The following is a 16,977-nucleotide window of genomic DNA, read 5'->3' as shown; positions in this document are numbered from 1 at the left end:
AAGACCTCTGAAGGTTTCCCATGACATCTGACATCAAGACATTAGCAGCACATTCTTTGATCCCGTAAATTGTGAGGTGGAGCCTCCATGGATCACTTTTTTTTGCCTAGCACATCCATCAGATGCTTGATCACACAGATATCTAGAGTATGTGGAGCATTGGAAATTCATGGAGGATATTGGCCTGGTCACTGTATTGTGCATGCGGCCTGGGAAAGAGCTTGGAATTTCTTGACTTTTTTGGATAGAATCTTCATGAGCTCCAAGTTCAGCCTTGGTGCCCAAGGATCTGCTGCGTGTTCGAGGCCCAATGTGGCCATAATGTGGTTTGCATTGGAATGTTCCACTAATGGTTTTCTAAAGACTGCTGTAAAGACTGATTTCTATGATGTGTGAAACATCAGGAACCACTTGGCCAACTGCGATTGTCATTTTACTTCTTTGATTGATAGGGAAAAAAATATCAGTGGAGGTTAAAGAAACAGCGCTGACAAAGCCAATAGGTAAAAGGTTGAAGAAACCGAAGAACTATTTTAATTTGGCAGTAGCGCAGGTCTAGAGATAGCAACTCACAGTAGGCAATATCCTCCAGGAAGGTCAAACACCAAGCCTTCTGGTTCTAATCTTCCTTTTTTTCCCACTGAGGTCTGGGTCCAGGATTAATTTAAAGGAACACATCCTCTAAACTTTTGGTATGGGGAGGTGGGGTGGGATTTTTGTTTACCCTCCCTGATCATTATCCTCATCTCCATACAGCGCTTCAGATTATGTTAGCACTACGTAAATGAAAGAAAACTAAAAAAAAAAAAAGTTTCAGGTACAAAAAAAAAAAGTTTAATCAATAAAAATACAGTCAGGATAAAGAAAAAGAAACAAAACAATTAATAGAGAAATGACTAAACACACACAGAGGTACAAGAAAGTCTATTTGTGCTTTGACTTGGAGCGCTTCTTGGCTGGGGTGTCTTTCTGTTCTTTGGGATCACATAGAGCATGCTGTATGAATCGCTTCGCTGCCCCTTTGTCGAGTCTGGCCGCTTTCTTCCGGTCTGTCATTTCTTTAATTCTGTTCATATAACTTCGTATTCTTTCCTGCAGAACCAAAGAAATGACGATTAGATCAGATATCAAAACGTACCGTGTCAATCGCAGACGTATGCATCAAATGAGGTCAAACTAAGGGCAATAAGAGAGGCATCTATGGAAACACGCTAAATCAAATGGTTTTGCCAATTTTTTCATTTAAAGGAGATGTCTCGAGGAAGCAGTTAATTTTTTTTTTTGCCCAGTCCCCCCCATTAAGTACACATTACTAAGCCCCCCTGTAAATGACATTTCTAGCTGGTTCGTACTTACCGTTCCAGCGTTTCAGCAACTTATAAAAGTTTCCTCAAGATGGCCGCCGGCTCTTTCCCCGTCGCTCGCTGCAGCCCGACGTGCGCGCTCCCGAGACGCCGCCAGCTGTGTCTCCATGGCAACCGGACGCATCGCAGCCGCCGACCAGACGCCCCGCAGCCGCCGACCAGACGCCCACCGCCAGGCAGCAGGTAACCGGCGCTAGCCCCCGGCTCCCCAGCGCTAGACCCTCAGCCCAGGTGAAGGCCCCGGAGCCCAGCGCTAGGTTCCGGAGCCCAGCGCTAGTTCCCCCGGCCTAGCGGCAGCCCCCCCCGGCCTAGCGGCAGCCCCCCCATCGCAGCGGCAGCCCCCCCCCGGCCTAGCGACAGCCCCCCCATCGCAGCGGCAGCCCCCCCCGGCCTAGCGACAGCCCCCCCGGCCTAGCGACAGCCCCCCCATCGCAGCGGCAGCCCCCCCCCCGGCCTAGCGACAGCCCCCCCATCGCAGCGACAGCCCCCCCGGCCTAGCGCTAGTTCCCCCATCACAGCGGCAGCCCCCCCGGCGCAGCGACAGCCCCCCCGGCGCAGCGGCAGCCCGGCGCAGCGGCAGCCCCCCCCGGCGCAGTGACAGCCCCCCCCCCCGGCGCAGCGGCAGCCCCCCCCCCCCCCGACAAATCACTTACCTGGGAGGCTTCTCGGGGCTGCTGGGCTGGGCTGGGCTTCTCCGCTGGGCAGCTCCAGTTTCTGCACCTTCCTCTAACAGAGGAAGGTACAGAATGGCCGCTGCAGCGCGCTCCCGAGCAGTGACAGCTCGTCTGCGCATGCGCAGAAGAGCTGTAGCGGGGAGCACACTGAAGCGGCTCGTGCTGAATGGAGAAGACCGGACTGCGCAAGCGCGTCTAAAAAAGCAAGCTGCCAGCGAATTTAGACGGAACCATGGAGACGAGGACGCCAGCAACGGAGCAGGTAAGTGAATAACTTCTGTATGGCTCATATTTAATGCACAATGTACATTACAAAGTGCATTAATATGGCCATACGGAAGTGTATAACCCCACTTGGTTTCGCGAGACCACCCCTTTAAGGAAAGTAAGGGCCCTTTTACAAGGAAAGATTATAGTTCAGTTTATCGCTGGCCCGTGTCAACGTCGTATAAATGACGGCCTGCTTACTGTGAATGGAGGCGGACAGCAGAAAGAGATTGTCGGCGCACTCCAACTCGATTCACTGAACAACCATCGCTCCTGCGTGAAAGCTCAGGCGTGATAATTATTGGGATAACCGTCAGGCTTAAGCGCCCCCAACAGTCGTGCCGCCTAAAAAGGAGCCATCCATTATAACAGACTCTAGGACAGATTATTGGTCTATTCCGTAATGCCAATTCTGTAAAAATAAAATGCCAATCTCACTTCTCTTAAATCGGAATAAAAAATAAATAAAATTGGTCAAAAAGTCAAATATATCTCAAAATGGTACCAATGAAAAACTATAAAACTCAGGGTGGATTCAGACGACCGTATATCGGCTCAGTTTTCACGCCGAGCCGATATACGATGTCCTCATCTGCAGAGGGGGGAGGATGGAAGAGCCAGGAGCAGGAACTGAGCTCCCGCCCCCTCTCTGCCTCGCCCCCGTCCCACCTCTCCCCATTGCAAATAGTGCAGAGGGGCGGAGAGGAGGCAGAGAGGGGGCGGGAGCTCAGTTCCTGCTCCTGACTCTTCCAGCCTTCCCCCCTGCAGAGAGAGACGACGTATATGGGCTCGGCGTGAAAACCGAGCCGATATACGGTCGTCTGAATCCAGCCTTATCATGCAAAAAACAAGCCCCCACACATCCGTCAACAGATTAATAAAACTGCTCTGGTCTTAGAATGTGGGGACACACAAAAAGTCTTGTAAAGAAAAAAAATTTACATTGTGCAAAATTCATAAAACAGAATATTTATACTACGTGATTAACGCCTTTAAAAAAATACCAAAAGAAACAATGGTGACATTACGTCTTTTCCATTAGCAAAAAAAAATAATAAGAGTAAGGCCAGGCTTCCACGGATTTGTATTGCAGATTGCGCAATCGCTGTCTGTGCGGATGATCCGTGGTAAGACGTGGGCATTGAAAGGCGTGCATTTTTTTATTCACAGATATGAATTCCACGAACGGAAGAAAAATTGCAGCGTGTTCTATTTTGTCGCTGAGTCGGTGCGAACGGCCTCCTTTGATCGATGATGGCGCAGGTAATGCAAAAAAAAAAAAAAGGTACTGCACATGACCGCCTGCATGCCTCCGCAGTACAGGTAATGGAGGTACGCACGGTCACCGGCTGGACTCGCAGCCGGAATTCGCTGCGGGTCTACTGCACATGGAACCGACCCGCTCGTGTGAGCCCGGCCTTCTTCATACATGACATGGACCTTAAATTGGTTCCTATAAAAACTTGAACTTGTCCCATAAAATACACGGTCCGTACAACTACAGGAACAAAGAGGAAAAAAGATTCGACCGCTGGAATGCAAAAGGGGAAACGGTTTATTGCTTCCTCAAGGAGCAAACTGGAATGTGCGTCATCACAAGAAGTCATTCCCTGTACCGGCTCCAGCTGCTTTCTTCTGTCTCTGCCTGAAAAAAATATCTTCACTTCCTCCCCCTATGCCTAGCCTCTAACATCCTGCGAGCAATGCATGATGGGAGGACAGGAGCGGAAGTACTGCGGTATATTGCTCAGAGTGCTGGAAGTTCCTCTCTGTCTGCTTAACCTTTAAGGCTAAAATTAGTTATGTCATCAAGGGGTTAAAAATGGCCTTTAAGTGCCGATTTCTGCACTAAATATATTTACATTCGACATGAATTTAAAACCTACAATTCGAGAAAAATATAAAATAGCCACACAGTTTCAGGAGAGTTTTTCCAATTTTAATATACTTGGCCGGTATTCTTGCGCACGTTTTTTGTATTGCAGGACGTACAGAACTCGCACGAGAATAGACCCCGCTGTGTGCAATAAGTGCATTCACACGGGTCATTTGTCTCTCACAGCGACGCTGCGGGATGGTAAGAACGCGGCATGTCCTATTTTTATGCAAGTCTCTTGCAGATGCGTGATCTCACACACACATCGCACAGAATACTGCGTCCGTGTCCTTCGCAATGCGAGTCACGCCTAAGAATTTCGGCCTCGGCTCGCCATCACCTGTGCGAATATGGTTTAGGAGGTTAAAATGCAAATCCATGGCAAAAAAAGATGTGAGTTTTCCGCCACATTCTATATCTGCGGTGGATTTTCCAGTATGAACAAGGCCTTATGGCGGAAAGCGGTCATAAGTGATGTCTTTTCCAACCCCATACTACACAAAAGGCCAATCATGGATTGTATATATGTGGCGCAGTGTGTTAAGGCAGCAGAAACGCAGTCCTAAGCTCTCGCTCATGACCTGAAGGTTGTGGGTTCTATCCCCGTTGGTTCAGGTAGCCGGCTCATTGTCAACTCAGCCTTCCATCCTTACGAGGTCGGTAAAACGAGTGCCCAACTTGCTGGCGGGGGTAATCGATGACTGAGGAAGGCAATGGCAAACCAGTCTGCCAAGAAAATGTCACCCTGAGAGTCAGTCACGGCTCAGTGCTTACATCAGGGGACTTTACTAGAGATGAGCGAGTATACTCGCTAAGGCACAATACTCAAGCGAGTTGTTCCTTAGCCGAGTATCTCCCCGCTCGTCTCTAAAGATTCAGTGGCCTTAGCCGAGTATCTCCCCGCTCGTCTCTAAAGATTCAGTGGCCTTAGCCGAGTATCTCCCCGCTCGTCACTAAAGATTCAGGGGCCGGCGGGGTGGGGAGGAAAGGAGGGGAGATCTCTCTCTCCCTCTCCTCCTCCTCCCCCCCCCCCCCCCCCCCCCCCCGCTGCAACTGACCTCGCTCGAGTAATGTGCCTTAGCGAGTATACTCGCTCATCTCTAGACTTTACCTTTACCCTCAGTAGGAGTTACAATTCTTCACTCCACTAAACTTTCTGTACTTTGTTGTTGGTCTCACAAAAAAAAAATCCCTTTAACAGCGCAGACAAAATTTGAAGGAACGGCTCAGGCAATTAAAAAAATGCAAGGGGAGAGCGAGCAAGGAGAATTACCGTGCCCCGTAGAATGCCCCGATTTCGTATTTTGCTTGGCTCGGAGCTTTTTTTTTTGGATTATGAATGTATATTGCGATCCGTTATTATTCCTCTGTGACAAGTCAAAATGGAACCAGTTCATTCCCATTTGTAATATTTCATACTTGAAATAAGTGATCGGCTTTGATGTTCCCAGTTGGCAAGAAACCTTGAAATCCAGAGCGTATATATTCAATCTGTTCATTCGACTTAATGGAAGAAAAAAAGACAAACTGAAGAGATTTATTGGAAGTTGTAAATATGTCACTTCTACATGATTACTGGACAGTACACAGCCGGCCCATGCCAAAAAAGCTTTTAGCTTTGTTGTAGAACCAAATTCTTAACTGTTGAGAAAATGAATTAATGAGGGGATGGGACGAGGACTGCGAGCGTGAATGGATGTGTGTGTGTAAAAAGCCTGCTTCTATTGGGGGCCGCTCGCTCGTCTTGGCCGCTAAATCACCGCCTGCAATATTTATGGACTTAAACAGGAATGTAGAAAGCTGAGATACGACTTAAGCTTTTTACACAACGATCATCTTAATGCAACATTTTTGCATTAATATCTCTTGGGGGCAAAATGTAGGAAATACAGATTTATAGCCAGAAACAACCTTCTGCGATCTGACGGATAGCCTAAATGTTGCATCGGTTCTTGTGCCGCAATAGGATTCTCAGCCTCGGGGTGTGAAGAAAGGCAGCATTTGATCATGGTATATCCCATGCAGCATCGGAATGGAGAAAAGATCTATGGCCAGGGTGACCTCAAGGTGGCGCGCAGCCATCAGACTACCAACCTCGTGCCAGACAAGCGTCCGGGATTTATTTGGATAGTACCAGAGATTCCCAGAAGATCACTCACATGTAGAGATGAGCGAGCATACTCGCTAAGGGCAATTACTCGAGCGAGCATTGTCCTTAGCGAGTACCTGCCGGCTCAGAAGAAAGGATTTGGGTGCCGTCGCGGGTGAGCGGTGAGTTGCGGGAGTGAGCAGTGAGAGGGAGAGAGAGATCTCTCCCCCCCCCCCCCCCCCGCTCTCCCCGCCGGCACCCGAATCTTTTCTTCCGGGCGGGCAGGTACTCGCTAAGGACAATGCTCGCTCGAGTAATTGCCCTTAGCTAGTATGCTCGCTCATCTCTACTCACATGTAATCCTTCCTTCCCAACTATTCGTTCCTACTGAGATTGGCGTAAGAGGAAAGAGCTACATATTCAAGTGGTTGCCGGTTGGCTGCTTGTATGTATGGCATTTGTTTTTTTGGACTATAGGACACACCGGACAATAAGATGCCCCCGTAATTAAAAGGCATTAGAGATGAGCGAATGTACTTGGTAAGGGCGATTTCGCAATCGAGCACCACGATTTTCGAGTACTTCACTACTCGGGTGAAAAGTACTCGGGTGCGCTGTGGGGCGGGGGGTTGCAGAGGGGAGTGGGGGGTAGCAGCGAGGAACAGGGGGGAGCCCTCTCTCTCTCCCTCTCCCCCCCCCACTCCCCGCTGCAACCCCCCGCTCACCCACAGCGCACCCGAGTACTTTTCACCCGAGTAGTGAAGTACTCGAAAATCGCGGTGCTCGATTGCGAAATCGCCCTTACCGAGTACGTTCGCTCATCTCTAAAAGGCATACAAACTGCCCAAATCTCTTTATTGATTATTCAGTTGACATGGTGCCAGATTACCCGTTCTAGTAAGGATATATGTATTCTATTGTATATATCTTTTCATATGTTTCTCATATCAGTTTATGCAAACAAACTTATATAGATCTTCCTTCTTAGTAAATAGCAGCAGCTAAATGGTTAACTTGTTCTACACTAGAATCTATTAGATCCTTGTATTTCACCTCCTACAGGTCTTTCTCAGGAGAGAGGCCTACATTCTGATAAGAGGAGCTGCTCGCCCCCCTCCTTTGCATTCCTTAAAGGGGTTGTCCCGCGCCGAAACAGGTTTTTTTTTTTTTAAACCCCCCCCCCCCCCCCGTTCGGCGCGAGACAACCCCGATGCAGGGGTTAAAAAAACCACCCGCACAGCGCTTACCTGAATCCCGGCGGTCCGGCGTCTTCATACTCACCTGCTGAAGATGGCCGCCGGGATCCTCTGTCTTCATGGACCGCAGGGCTTCTGTGCGGTCCATTGCCGATTCCAGCCTCCTGATTGGCTGGAATCGGCACGTGACGGGGCGGAGCTACACGGAGCCCCATTCAGAAAAGAAGACGACCCGGACTGCGCAAGCGCGGCTAATTTGGCCATCGGAGGGCGAAAATTAGTCGGCACCATGGAGACGAGGACGCCAGCAACGGAGCAGGTAAGTATAAAACTTTTTATAACTTCTGTATGGCTCATAATTAATGCACAATGTACATTACAAAGTGCATTATTATGGCCATGCAGAAGTGTATAGACCCACTTGCTGCCTCGGGACAACCCCTTTAAGACAAGCAGTGATATTAATAAGTTTATTCTCTGTTAGTTTAGTTTCTCATTGTTTCTTGGAAATCACGTGTTTTAGTAGCAACACACACCTTAAGGTGTTAACATATGTTAACCGTTAGAAACTAGAACCTATCCTGAGTTCTTATGAGTTTAAGGGCATGTATCTCTACTGTTACACAAAATGACGTATGTAAGGTAACCAAATCAGATGTAAATACGATTACCCTTCTGTACACTCGTTTTTTTGTGATGCAATGCTTCATCTGTAAAAAGCTATGTTACTTCTCGATAAAGAACAAAAGTATACAGATACATCTCTGTGTCCTTGGTTTTATCGGCGTGCACGCCCTTCACAATTACGATTTGGAGCAGGCAGTGAAATCAGAGGGACCCATTGGGGTTCCGATAACATTACCTAATCACCGTGCCTGCCACTGTGCCCCATATTGTTAGCAGTTATTTCTCACCGCTATCAGGCTTACAGTTCACCTTAGTTTACCAATAGCAGGCAGTGGCGGATTCAAAAGACCATAGGCACCAGACTTTTCACACCACTTACACCCCCCCACCTCCACCAGCACTCCACCTTGCATGCTGGCAACACCAGTTTTTTCCGCCCAACACCGTTACTCTGATCCTCCATGCTTACCTCATCTCTATGCACTCTTCTCATTCTGTTATCCCCAATAGCCTTCTTAGTGCCTCCCTTAGCACTCCATAATGTAATAGTGCCTCCATGCAGTAATCCCCCATAGTAGCCATAACAAGAATTGCCTCCCTGGTGCTCCACAGTAAGGTCGGTCTCACACAGACTTGTCGGATTCCTGTATCAGAATCTGGCACTGTCCCCGGCTGGCGACTGCACGTACTTGCTATATCCTGTATTGTAGATGGCCACAGCGAACTGCCACACATGCACAGTACAGATTTTAAAAAAAAATCTCTCACCCGCCCTCACTACCCGATGGCACGGGTGCAATACCAATTTTGCATGGGCCACGGGTAAGATAGCTTCCACTGACTTCAATGGTAGCCATCGTGTGAATCCGCACTAAAATAGAACATGCCACAATTTTATTTCCGCGAGCTTAAATTGCAATCGCTGTCCACTCATGCGAATGTCCTATTGTTTGAATGTGTGCGGAATACCGCGGATCGTTTGTGCAGGAGACAATCACGGATTCCACAATTCAAACTGGGTCGTGCCCCCTTCACAAGCTAGTAGTGCCTACTTTGTGCCCTGGATAGGCAAAACAGCCCTCTATGTGCACCCACAAAATAATAAAACCCCTCTATGATGTAAAACCCACACTGTAGGTTAAAGAGGTTGTCCAGTTATAAACCATTGATTGCCTGTCTTACAGTAGGCCATCTATAGTAGGTCGGAGGGGGTATGCTGCCCCTATAAATAAACTGCTCACCAGGCCGATGTGCTCATACACTTAGCGGATTTCTGCAGAAAGCAAACAACTCCAGTCCCACTGCAGTGGCCCAGCTTGGTATTACACGCAATACCTTCTATTCACTTCAGTGGGAACTTTGCCTGTAACACCAAGCCTGACCACTGCAGTCGGAACGGAGCTGTCTGCTTCTGGTAGAAATCCGCTCACTGCATATGGGCCTTCTGTAGTTTTCGACTGAACAACCCCTTTTAATTTATGAGGTATGGATAAGCGTATGGATAAGATTTCTTGAAATATCATTCATAATGATGCAGACAATCAGTAGCGTTTCCACTAGGTGAGGATGCACAGTGGGTTTCCCGGGAGGATATGAGATGAATGAGCCTCAGTGCAGACAGCGAGACCCCCAACCAATAATAATGTTATGGTGTATGGCATTTTAGCTTCTTCAGACCCCCTCAATACTAATGCAATAATAACTTAAAAGTTAACTTTTTTTCCCCCCCTTGCAGTGCACAATAAAAGTGAAACTCTAGAAGCCTGCGAGATGGCTCAATGAATCACAGGGAAGTCTCCTGACTTCGGACAAGTTCATTATCAGCTCCTTTGATATGCCTCCTGCAGATATGCTCTGCCTCCTACAACCATCATATATAATAATCACTTACAAAAAAAGGTCAACTCACACATGGGAGCCCCCGGCCGCCTGCAGATTGCTGCACTGGAGGAAGCGATCCAAGTCCCACTGGCTTCCATCCTAATCTCGGCTCTTTGGCTATGCGCTAAACTTTGCTGTTCTAATTATTTTATTTGTCATGGCCTCTCTTTGTGAGGATGATGGATGGCGGCGCTGCCTGCTCAGTCCTCCTTCCGTGAGCTTCTACAAGATATATACTGTTACCAGGCGATACGGGCTGCAGATGGATAATTTACACTCGCAGCCGCCGGCAGCTCTCGCTTGTAATGCTTCAAGGAATAGACCGCTCAAAAGGAAGGTGGAAAATACATATACAAGTCAAGAGATCTTGCTTAAAAAGTCTTGGATTTACCCAAATTTCTCGGTAATTTAACTCTTTGACTGTTAGAAAAAAGCAAGTTCTCAAACACCGTCCGCTAGAAGCACTGCCGCTCCATTCACAAAGAGAGACTTGGGGTGCGTCCCTCTCGTCATCCCTGGGAGTTCCAGTAGTCAGATCCTCCGGTAATCAATCACTTACCCTATGAAGAAGCGATAACTAATTTTGGTGGGCTAACCCTACTAACGGGCAAAATCATCCGAGGCCTAAGGCTTGTCCATTGAGGTCATATACCAGACGCGTTACTACTAACGGGAGCAGTAGGGATTTCTCTCCGTGTATAGTAAGGGTTAATGCTCTCGCTGCCCTCTGTTCCCAGGAGAGGCACACCCCAGCGCATATCTAACCTCAATTTAAAATGAGCAATAATTAGCAGGTTACAGTAATCACATTCTGCAGAGGACTACATTGAGTAATGCACTGTAAACCAAGACTGCAGAAACCATCAGGACCGGAGGTAAAGAAAGCGCTCCGAGCGATTACATCAAGTGATAACGTGCTTTGGCGCGTTGCCCAGGCCCCCTGCCGATCAGCTGTTCATCGGGCTGGTGCATTCGGGTGCTGAACTGTGATTCTGCAGGAAGCAGTCAGCTCTGTTCTTTACTGTAGTGGCCAGGCTTGGAATTGCAGGTCAAGTTCCTATTGAAATGAATGGAAATTTTGCCTGCAATACCACGCCTGGCCACTACAGTAAGAACAGAGCTTTACTGCTCCCTGCAGAAGTCAGCTCAATGCACAAGCATGCTGGCCTGTCAAACAGATGATCGGCAGGGTCGCAGGCAATGTACTCTTGATTGACTTATTGAAGACAGTTTCCTATTAAAGGGGTTGTCCGGTTGTAATCTGTCCAGTAGTGACTACAGTACAGATTTTCACAGCAAACGAACTTGAAATTGGCGCACAGAAATTTTTTAATGCGGTCAGATTTGATTGATTTTATATTTTAGATGCACCGGAAACCTTTAAATACATCCTCCTCTGCCTATGATAGTTGTGCGCATAACTAATACTTCCTTAACCCCTTCAGGATCGGGCCATATTTGGCCTTTAGGACCGCACACAATTTGGTGAAATTTCAGAGCAATTTTTTTGTATCAAAAGCACCAATAAAAGGTTTTTTTTGTTTGTTTTTTTTACATTGAACGGCTGTGATTGGTTCATCGAGTGCTGCAGTGATTGGCTGAGCTGTGGCACTTGAGAACCAATCAGAGCCAGCGCTTCTTGGGATTTTTGAACCCCTGACCAGGAAGCGCTGGCTGAAGACCACAGACAAGTGTGCCAGAGCTTCAGGAGAAGTGCGGCGGAGCGGACAGCGCCTCTTAGGTGATGTATTGTTTTGTTGTTTTTTTTATTTTTAAAGCAGATAGGGCTTATTTTCAGGGTAGGGATTATATTTTAAGCCCCCCCCCCCCCCCCCCGAAAATCACAAGAAAAGAGCGCAAAACAACAAAATTGTGATATCACCGCGAGAAAATGCAGCGATATTGCACAGAACACAGCTGCGATATCACTGCGATTTTCTCGCTGCGAGATAGCTGTCTGCCGTGTTAAAAAGTGTGCATGCATAAAGATATGTACAGCCACCACCGGTATGACCTAACTGGCTGAGGACCTTTATCTAGTTCTGGGCTGTCCCCATGGTGACAGGAGCCCAGCGATCACCACTACAAGGTGGTCCCATTCCCTGTACAGTGCCACAATCTGGTTTGATTGCAGCACTAAGGGGGTCTTCTGGCAGTGTTTGGTATTTTCTCCGATCCCTGCAGGCGTGTGGCAGCCCATTACAGCCATCCTCCTGCCGGTGATTGCATTCCCTGCCTAAGACCCCTTCTACAAGCATGGAGACACGTTCTGCTCTGGCGCACCCGGCTCCATGCATGTCAGAGTCAGAAACTAATGTGAACGGCCAATACTCAAAGGGGTATTTCCATTTTCACAGGATAGGGGATAATTTGCCAATTGCTCAGGGGTCCGACCTTTGGGGGTCACCAATCCAAAGGTATCGTCTCCTGCATGCCTCACATGCGCACCATCTACTTCAATTTAGGACTTCATGCCATAGCTGTACGGTGTGTGTACAACATGGGTTTAAAGCTCCAGCAATGTCGCAGAAGCAGGTCGGGGGCTCAGCTGTCTTTCCTTAAGAGACAGACGATTTATAACCACTTCTGTCTTGTTCCAGAAGCCAAGAAAATATCCCCAGCGCTCGTGGTCTCCCAGGATATCAACGGACACGGAGGTCCATACAATATAATTATATTTTATTTAATAATTGCTTAATAGTTACTACGCGTTTCGGCCCTCTTCAAGCATCTTTTGTCTTGTGTGCTTCAATCTACAATGAGCGCTGTGTAGTGAAGAAAGGAATCATCAGACCCGGCGATCACATGATCAAAAGGATGCCGAATGACGAAGCAGAGCTACTGAATATTAAAGGGGTTCTGACATGAAAAAAAAAAATTTGTACTCACCTTGCCTGGCCTGGCCCGATCGCCAGGCATGTCCCCTCCAGCCGGCATCTTCTTCTGTGCCTTTAAAGCAGAGCAGGAGCGGTCAAAAAGACCGCTTCCTGCTCTGGTCCGTCCGTCAGGCACTTCCGAGGTCAACGGACGGACCGCCACAGCAAGCACGTCACAAGCAGTGCTTGCTGTGGGCGGCCCGTCCGTCCTGGCTGAACTCCGGAGTGCTGAGCATGCGCAGTGGAGACGCGGCCAGTCCTGACTCCTGTCAGAGGGCACCTCTCCACTGCGCATGCGCGCGATCCCGGAGCGGCGCGGCTGCTGGAAGAAGAAGACTGCCTGCCGGGAGGCATACTAGCACTTTCTGCTTAGGTTAAGCAGCACTGCTGATTAGAGCCACCTGATTGTCTCTTCGGCACCACGTGACTGCACAGCGTGCACCAATCAGGTGGCTCTAGTCAGGCTGCTTAACCTAAGCAGAAAGTGCTAATATGCTGCCGGGAGATGACCCCCCGATGTCAACAACAACAGGAGAACAGGTAAGTATAAGATTTTTATGCTTTAGCAGCCATTAAACCCATGGGTTCCCTGTGTCCATTAGGCAGACCAGGGAACAATGGCTGCTAAAGCATAAAAAAATTATTTGTGTCAGAACCCCTTTAACAAGCCCAGATCAGCGATACCATTGGATGAGGCCACCCTAGAGGGGTGTTTTTACCTGTAACTGGAGCTCCTATTGAAAACTACAAAATTCCCCCCCCCCCCCCCAAAAAAATGACAAAGTGTGAATGTTCCCTAGACATCTTCTATGACGCCAACTCAAACTGTTGCCATAACTTCCCTGTAATTCAAGACTATATAAAACTAATTTAAATTCCTTTATTTTATTTTAGCGTGAATTTGCAAATTTTAAAAATAGAGAACTATTCAAAAAAAAAAATCTGTCTAAACAAAAAGAAGAAAAAAAATTAAAACAGCCTGGTACATCACAGGGAGACACCGCAAAAATTATTTTGGTAGCCCATGTTAGCGCGAATAGCGAAAATTGCGCTAACACCCAAGTGAAAAACAAACTAGGGAGTTATACCAGAATAAGGGGGGGGGGGGCGGGGCGGGGGGAAATACCGCTAAATTGTATCTGGTCATTTAGGATGAAAACAGTAGACATTAAAGGGTTAAGGTCAGATATTAACAATGGCGTGTTCACATCAACAACGGGCACATAAACGCTCGTTAATATCTTTAACCCCTTAACGACCAATGACGTACCTGGTACGTCATGGAGCGTCGGGGTATGTATGAAGAGAGGTTGCGTGGCAACCTCTCTTCATACAGTGCGGGCATCAGCTGTTTATAACAGCTGACACCCGCGGGCAATAGCCGCGAGCGGCCGCGCGGCCGATCGCGGCTATTAACCATTTAAACGCCGCTGTCAATTCTGACAGCGGCATTTAAATCCCCCGAACGATGTTCGGGGGTCCCGCACGGCCCCCCCGCGGTGAGATCGGGAGAGCCGTGCATGTGTCATGGCAGCCGGGGGCCTAATGAAAGGCCCCAGGGCTGCCTTAGCAGACTGCCTATCAAGCCGTCCCCGTGGGGTGGCTTCATAGGCTGCCTGTCAAAAAGCAGTATGACGTAATGCTATAGCATTACGTCATACTGCAGGAGCGATCAAAGCATCGCATCTTAAAGTCCCCCAGGGGGACTTCAAAGTAAAGTAAAAAAAAGAATCAATAAAGTTTTTTTTTAATTGAAAAAAAAAAAAAGTTGTAAAAGTTTAAATCACCCCCCTTTTGCCATATCTATTATTAAAAAATCTAAATAATAAATTAAAAATATGTATTTGATATCGCCGCGTCCGTAAAAGTCCGATCTATCAAAGTAGCACATAATTTTTCCCGCACGGTGAACGTCGTTCGAAACAAAAAATGAAGAACGCCAGAAATGCACTTTTTTAGTTACCCTGTCTCCAAGAAAAAACGCAATAAAAAGCGATCAAAAAGTCGTATGTATTCCAAAATGGTACTATCAGAAACTACAGGACATCCCGCAAAAAATGAGACCTTGCTCAACTACGTCGACGGAAAAATAAAAAAGTTATCGCGCGCACAAAATGACGACAGAAAATAATTGAAAAAAATGTTGTCTTTAAAAAAAAAAAAGAGGAGTATAGTAAAAAAAAGACCTAAACAAGTTTGGCATCGTTGTAATCGTACCGACCCATAGAATAAAGTTATCATGTCGTTTTTGTTGCCATTTGTGCGCCGTAGAAGCAAGACGTACTAAAAGATGGCAAAATGTCGTTTTTTTTCCATTTTACTCCACTTAGAATTTTTAAAAAGTTTTTCAGTACATTATATGGTACTTTAAATAGCATCATTGAAAAATACAACTCATCCCGCAAAAAACAAGCCCTCATACAGTGACGTGGATGGATAAATAAAGGAGTTATGATTTTTTTAAAGGGGGGAGGAAAAAACGAAAATGGAAAAAGAAAAATGGCCGCGTCATTAAGGGGTTAAAGGGTATTCTCAAGATTGACTTTTAGGATGGGTGATTAAAGTCTGACCGCTGGGGCTCTTAACGCAGTAACATACTCCTCCCCTCCCACCCGATCCTGAGAACTAGGGTCTGGCGTCCCCATTTCTCATCAGTGTGGGGTTGCTGCACCCCCCCACCCCCCACCATAGTGTCATGGAGATTGAGTGGAGTGGTGGCCGAGCATGTGCGGTGCAGTTCCATTGATTTCAATGGAACTGATGGAGTAACTAGCCCTCGGCTATGCTTGGCAGTCCCATTGAAGATGGATGGAGCAGCCCCGGGTGTGCTTTACCCCCACTCCATTCATCTCTGCGGGATGTGCAGTGAGCCCGCACTGAGGAGGAGAAGAGAACACAGGACTCCCATTCTCAACATCTGTTGGGGTCTCAGTGGCGATAAGTGATAAGTCAATTTTGGGAATACCTCTGAGCCCAAGAGGTGTAAACCCCAGAAGGTGTGAACCCCACTGGCAGTACCTAAAGAGCCAGGATTTCCAGACCATGTGTACCATCGGATCACGAAACCACTTTGAGACATACAACAAATTTACAGTCAAGAAGGGGGTGGCCTTCAAAGAGGAGAGGATATTATATACCGTTTTTCGCCGAAAAAAAGAAGACTCTGCCTTATATTAATGTTTGCCCCAAAAGAGGCACGGTTTCTTATTTTTGGGGGATGTCATATCATACTTACCTAGCAGGCGCCATCCGGGTCCCTCCTGCTGGTCTCCGGAGCTCTGGCACTCTTGCTTCAGTCCTCAGCTGCCGACAGATCGCTTCCAGGAAGCAATGGAACTGATTGGTTCTCGAGCGCCGCTGCTGAGCCAATCAGAGCAATTGCTTGCTGGAGGCAGGGTTTACGTACCCAGTTACCAGCAAGCGATCTTCTGTCGGCGGATAAGGACTGAAGCAAACCTGCCGGAGGTCTGGAGTGCAGCGGGAGGGACCCGGACTGAGCCTGCTAGGTAATGCGTTGCTTTTTTTTTTAGCGTAGCTAGGGCTTATTTTCGGGGAAACGCTGTACATAGGATATAGGGGATTTGAAGACCAGCCAGAAGTGGTCTTGTTTCACAATATATATGGATTCTGCATAATTAAGTAGCATAAAGAAGGCCTCTTACCAGCTCTCCTTTCACTGCGTGCTCTTTAGGATTAACCCCTTGAGTTGTCAGGTAAACTAAATTAAAAAGAAATACGAAGTTACGCGCTTTTCCTATCCGGCCATCCAGTTTTCAGCATCAGCGATGGTGCAGCACTTACCCCAGAAGAGAGAATTTAAGGTGTATGCGGATACCAAATCCAATTTAGCTTGCTCCAGCGGGTCTATCTGCAACAAAGAAAAACAAACATTCACATGATGCAAGAGATGGAGTAAAAGGCTTATTAAAAAGGTACTTCGCTAGATGGCCAGGGAGCTTATGAAACGCGCTGAAGTATTTATATATCAATGTTGGGACTGCCTGCGCCTCCAATGGACGGTTTCCCAGGACCGAGGCTGTTTTAACATCCCAACAGGCCTGATGTAGTTGAGCGCTAGAGGTCAGCACCGAAAAGACGGAAAATTAGTTAACCATTAATGGTAGAGC

At 47.5% G+C, this 16,977-nt stretch overlaps 1 protein-coding gene across 2 annotated transcripts in view; it reads right to left on the bottom strand.

Moving 5' to 3' along the window:
* Nucleotides 1–811: 811 nt before the first annotated feature.
* The window catches only part of C1D (C1D nuclear receptor corepressor), a 32,469-nt gene continuing 16,303 nt past the window's right edge, over nucleotides 812–16,977 (bottom strand). For both annotated transcript variants that reach the window (XM_066594479.1, XM_066594478.1), the window contains exons 3-5: nucleotides 16,652–16,718; nucleotides 16,513–16,568; nucleotides 812–1,092 (exon numbers count right to left, since the gene is read on the bottom strand). In XM_066594479.1, coding sequence (XP_066450576.1) covers nucleotides 925–1,092; nucleotides 16,513–16,568; nucleotides 16,652–16,718 — 291 coding nt within the window. In that variant the 3' untranslated portion in view covers nucleotides 812–924. The remainder of the gene's footprint in view (nucleotides 1,093–16,512; nucleotides 16,569–16,651; nucleotides 16,719–16,977) is intronic.

The sequence above is a fragment of the Eleutherodactylus coqui genome, chromosome 3, assembly GCF_035609145.1.
Source record: "Eleutherodactylus coqui strain aEleCoq1 chromosome 3, aEleCoq1.hap1, whole genome shotgun sequence".
Taxonomy (NCBI): Eukaryota; Metazoa; Chordata; class Amphibia; order Anura; family Eleutherodactylidae; genus Eleutherodactylus; species Eleutherodactylus coqui.
The sequence above is the reverse complement of the archived record's forward strand: the minus strand, read 5'-3'. Positions and strand labels throughout refer to the sequence as shown.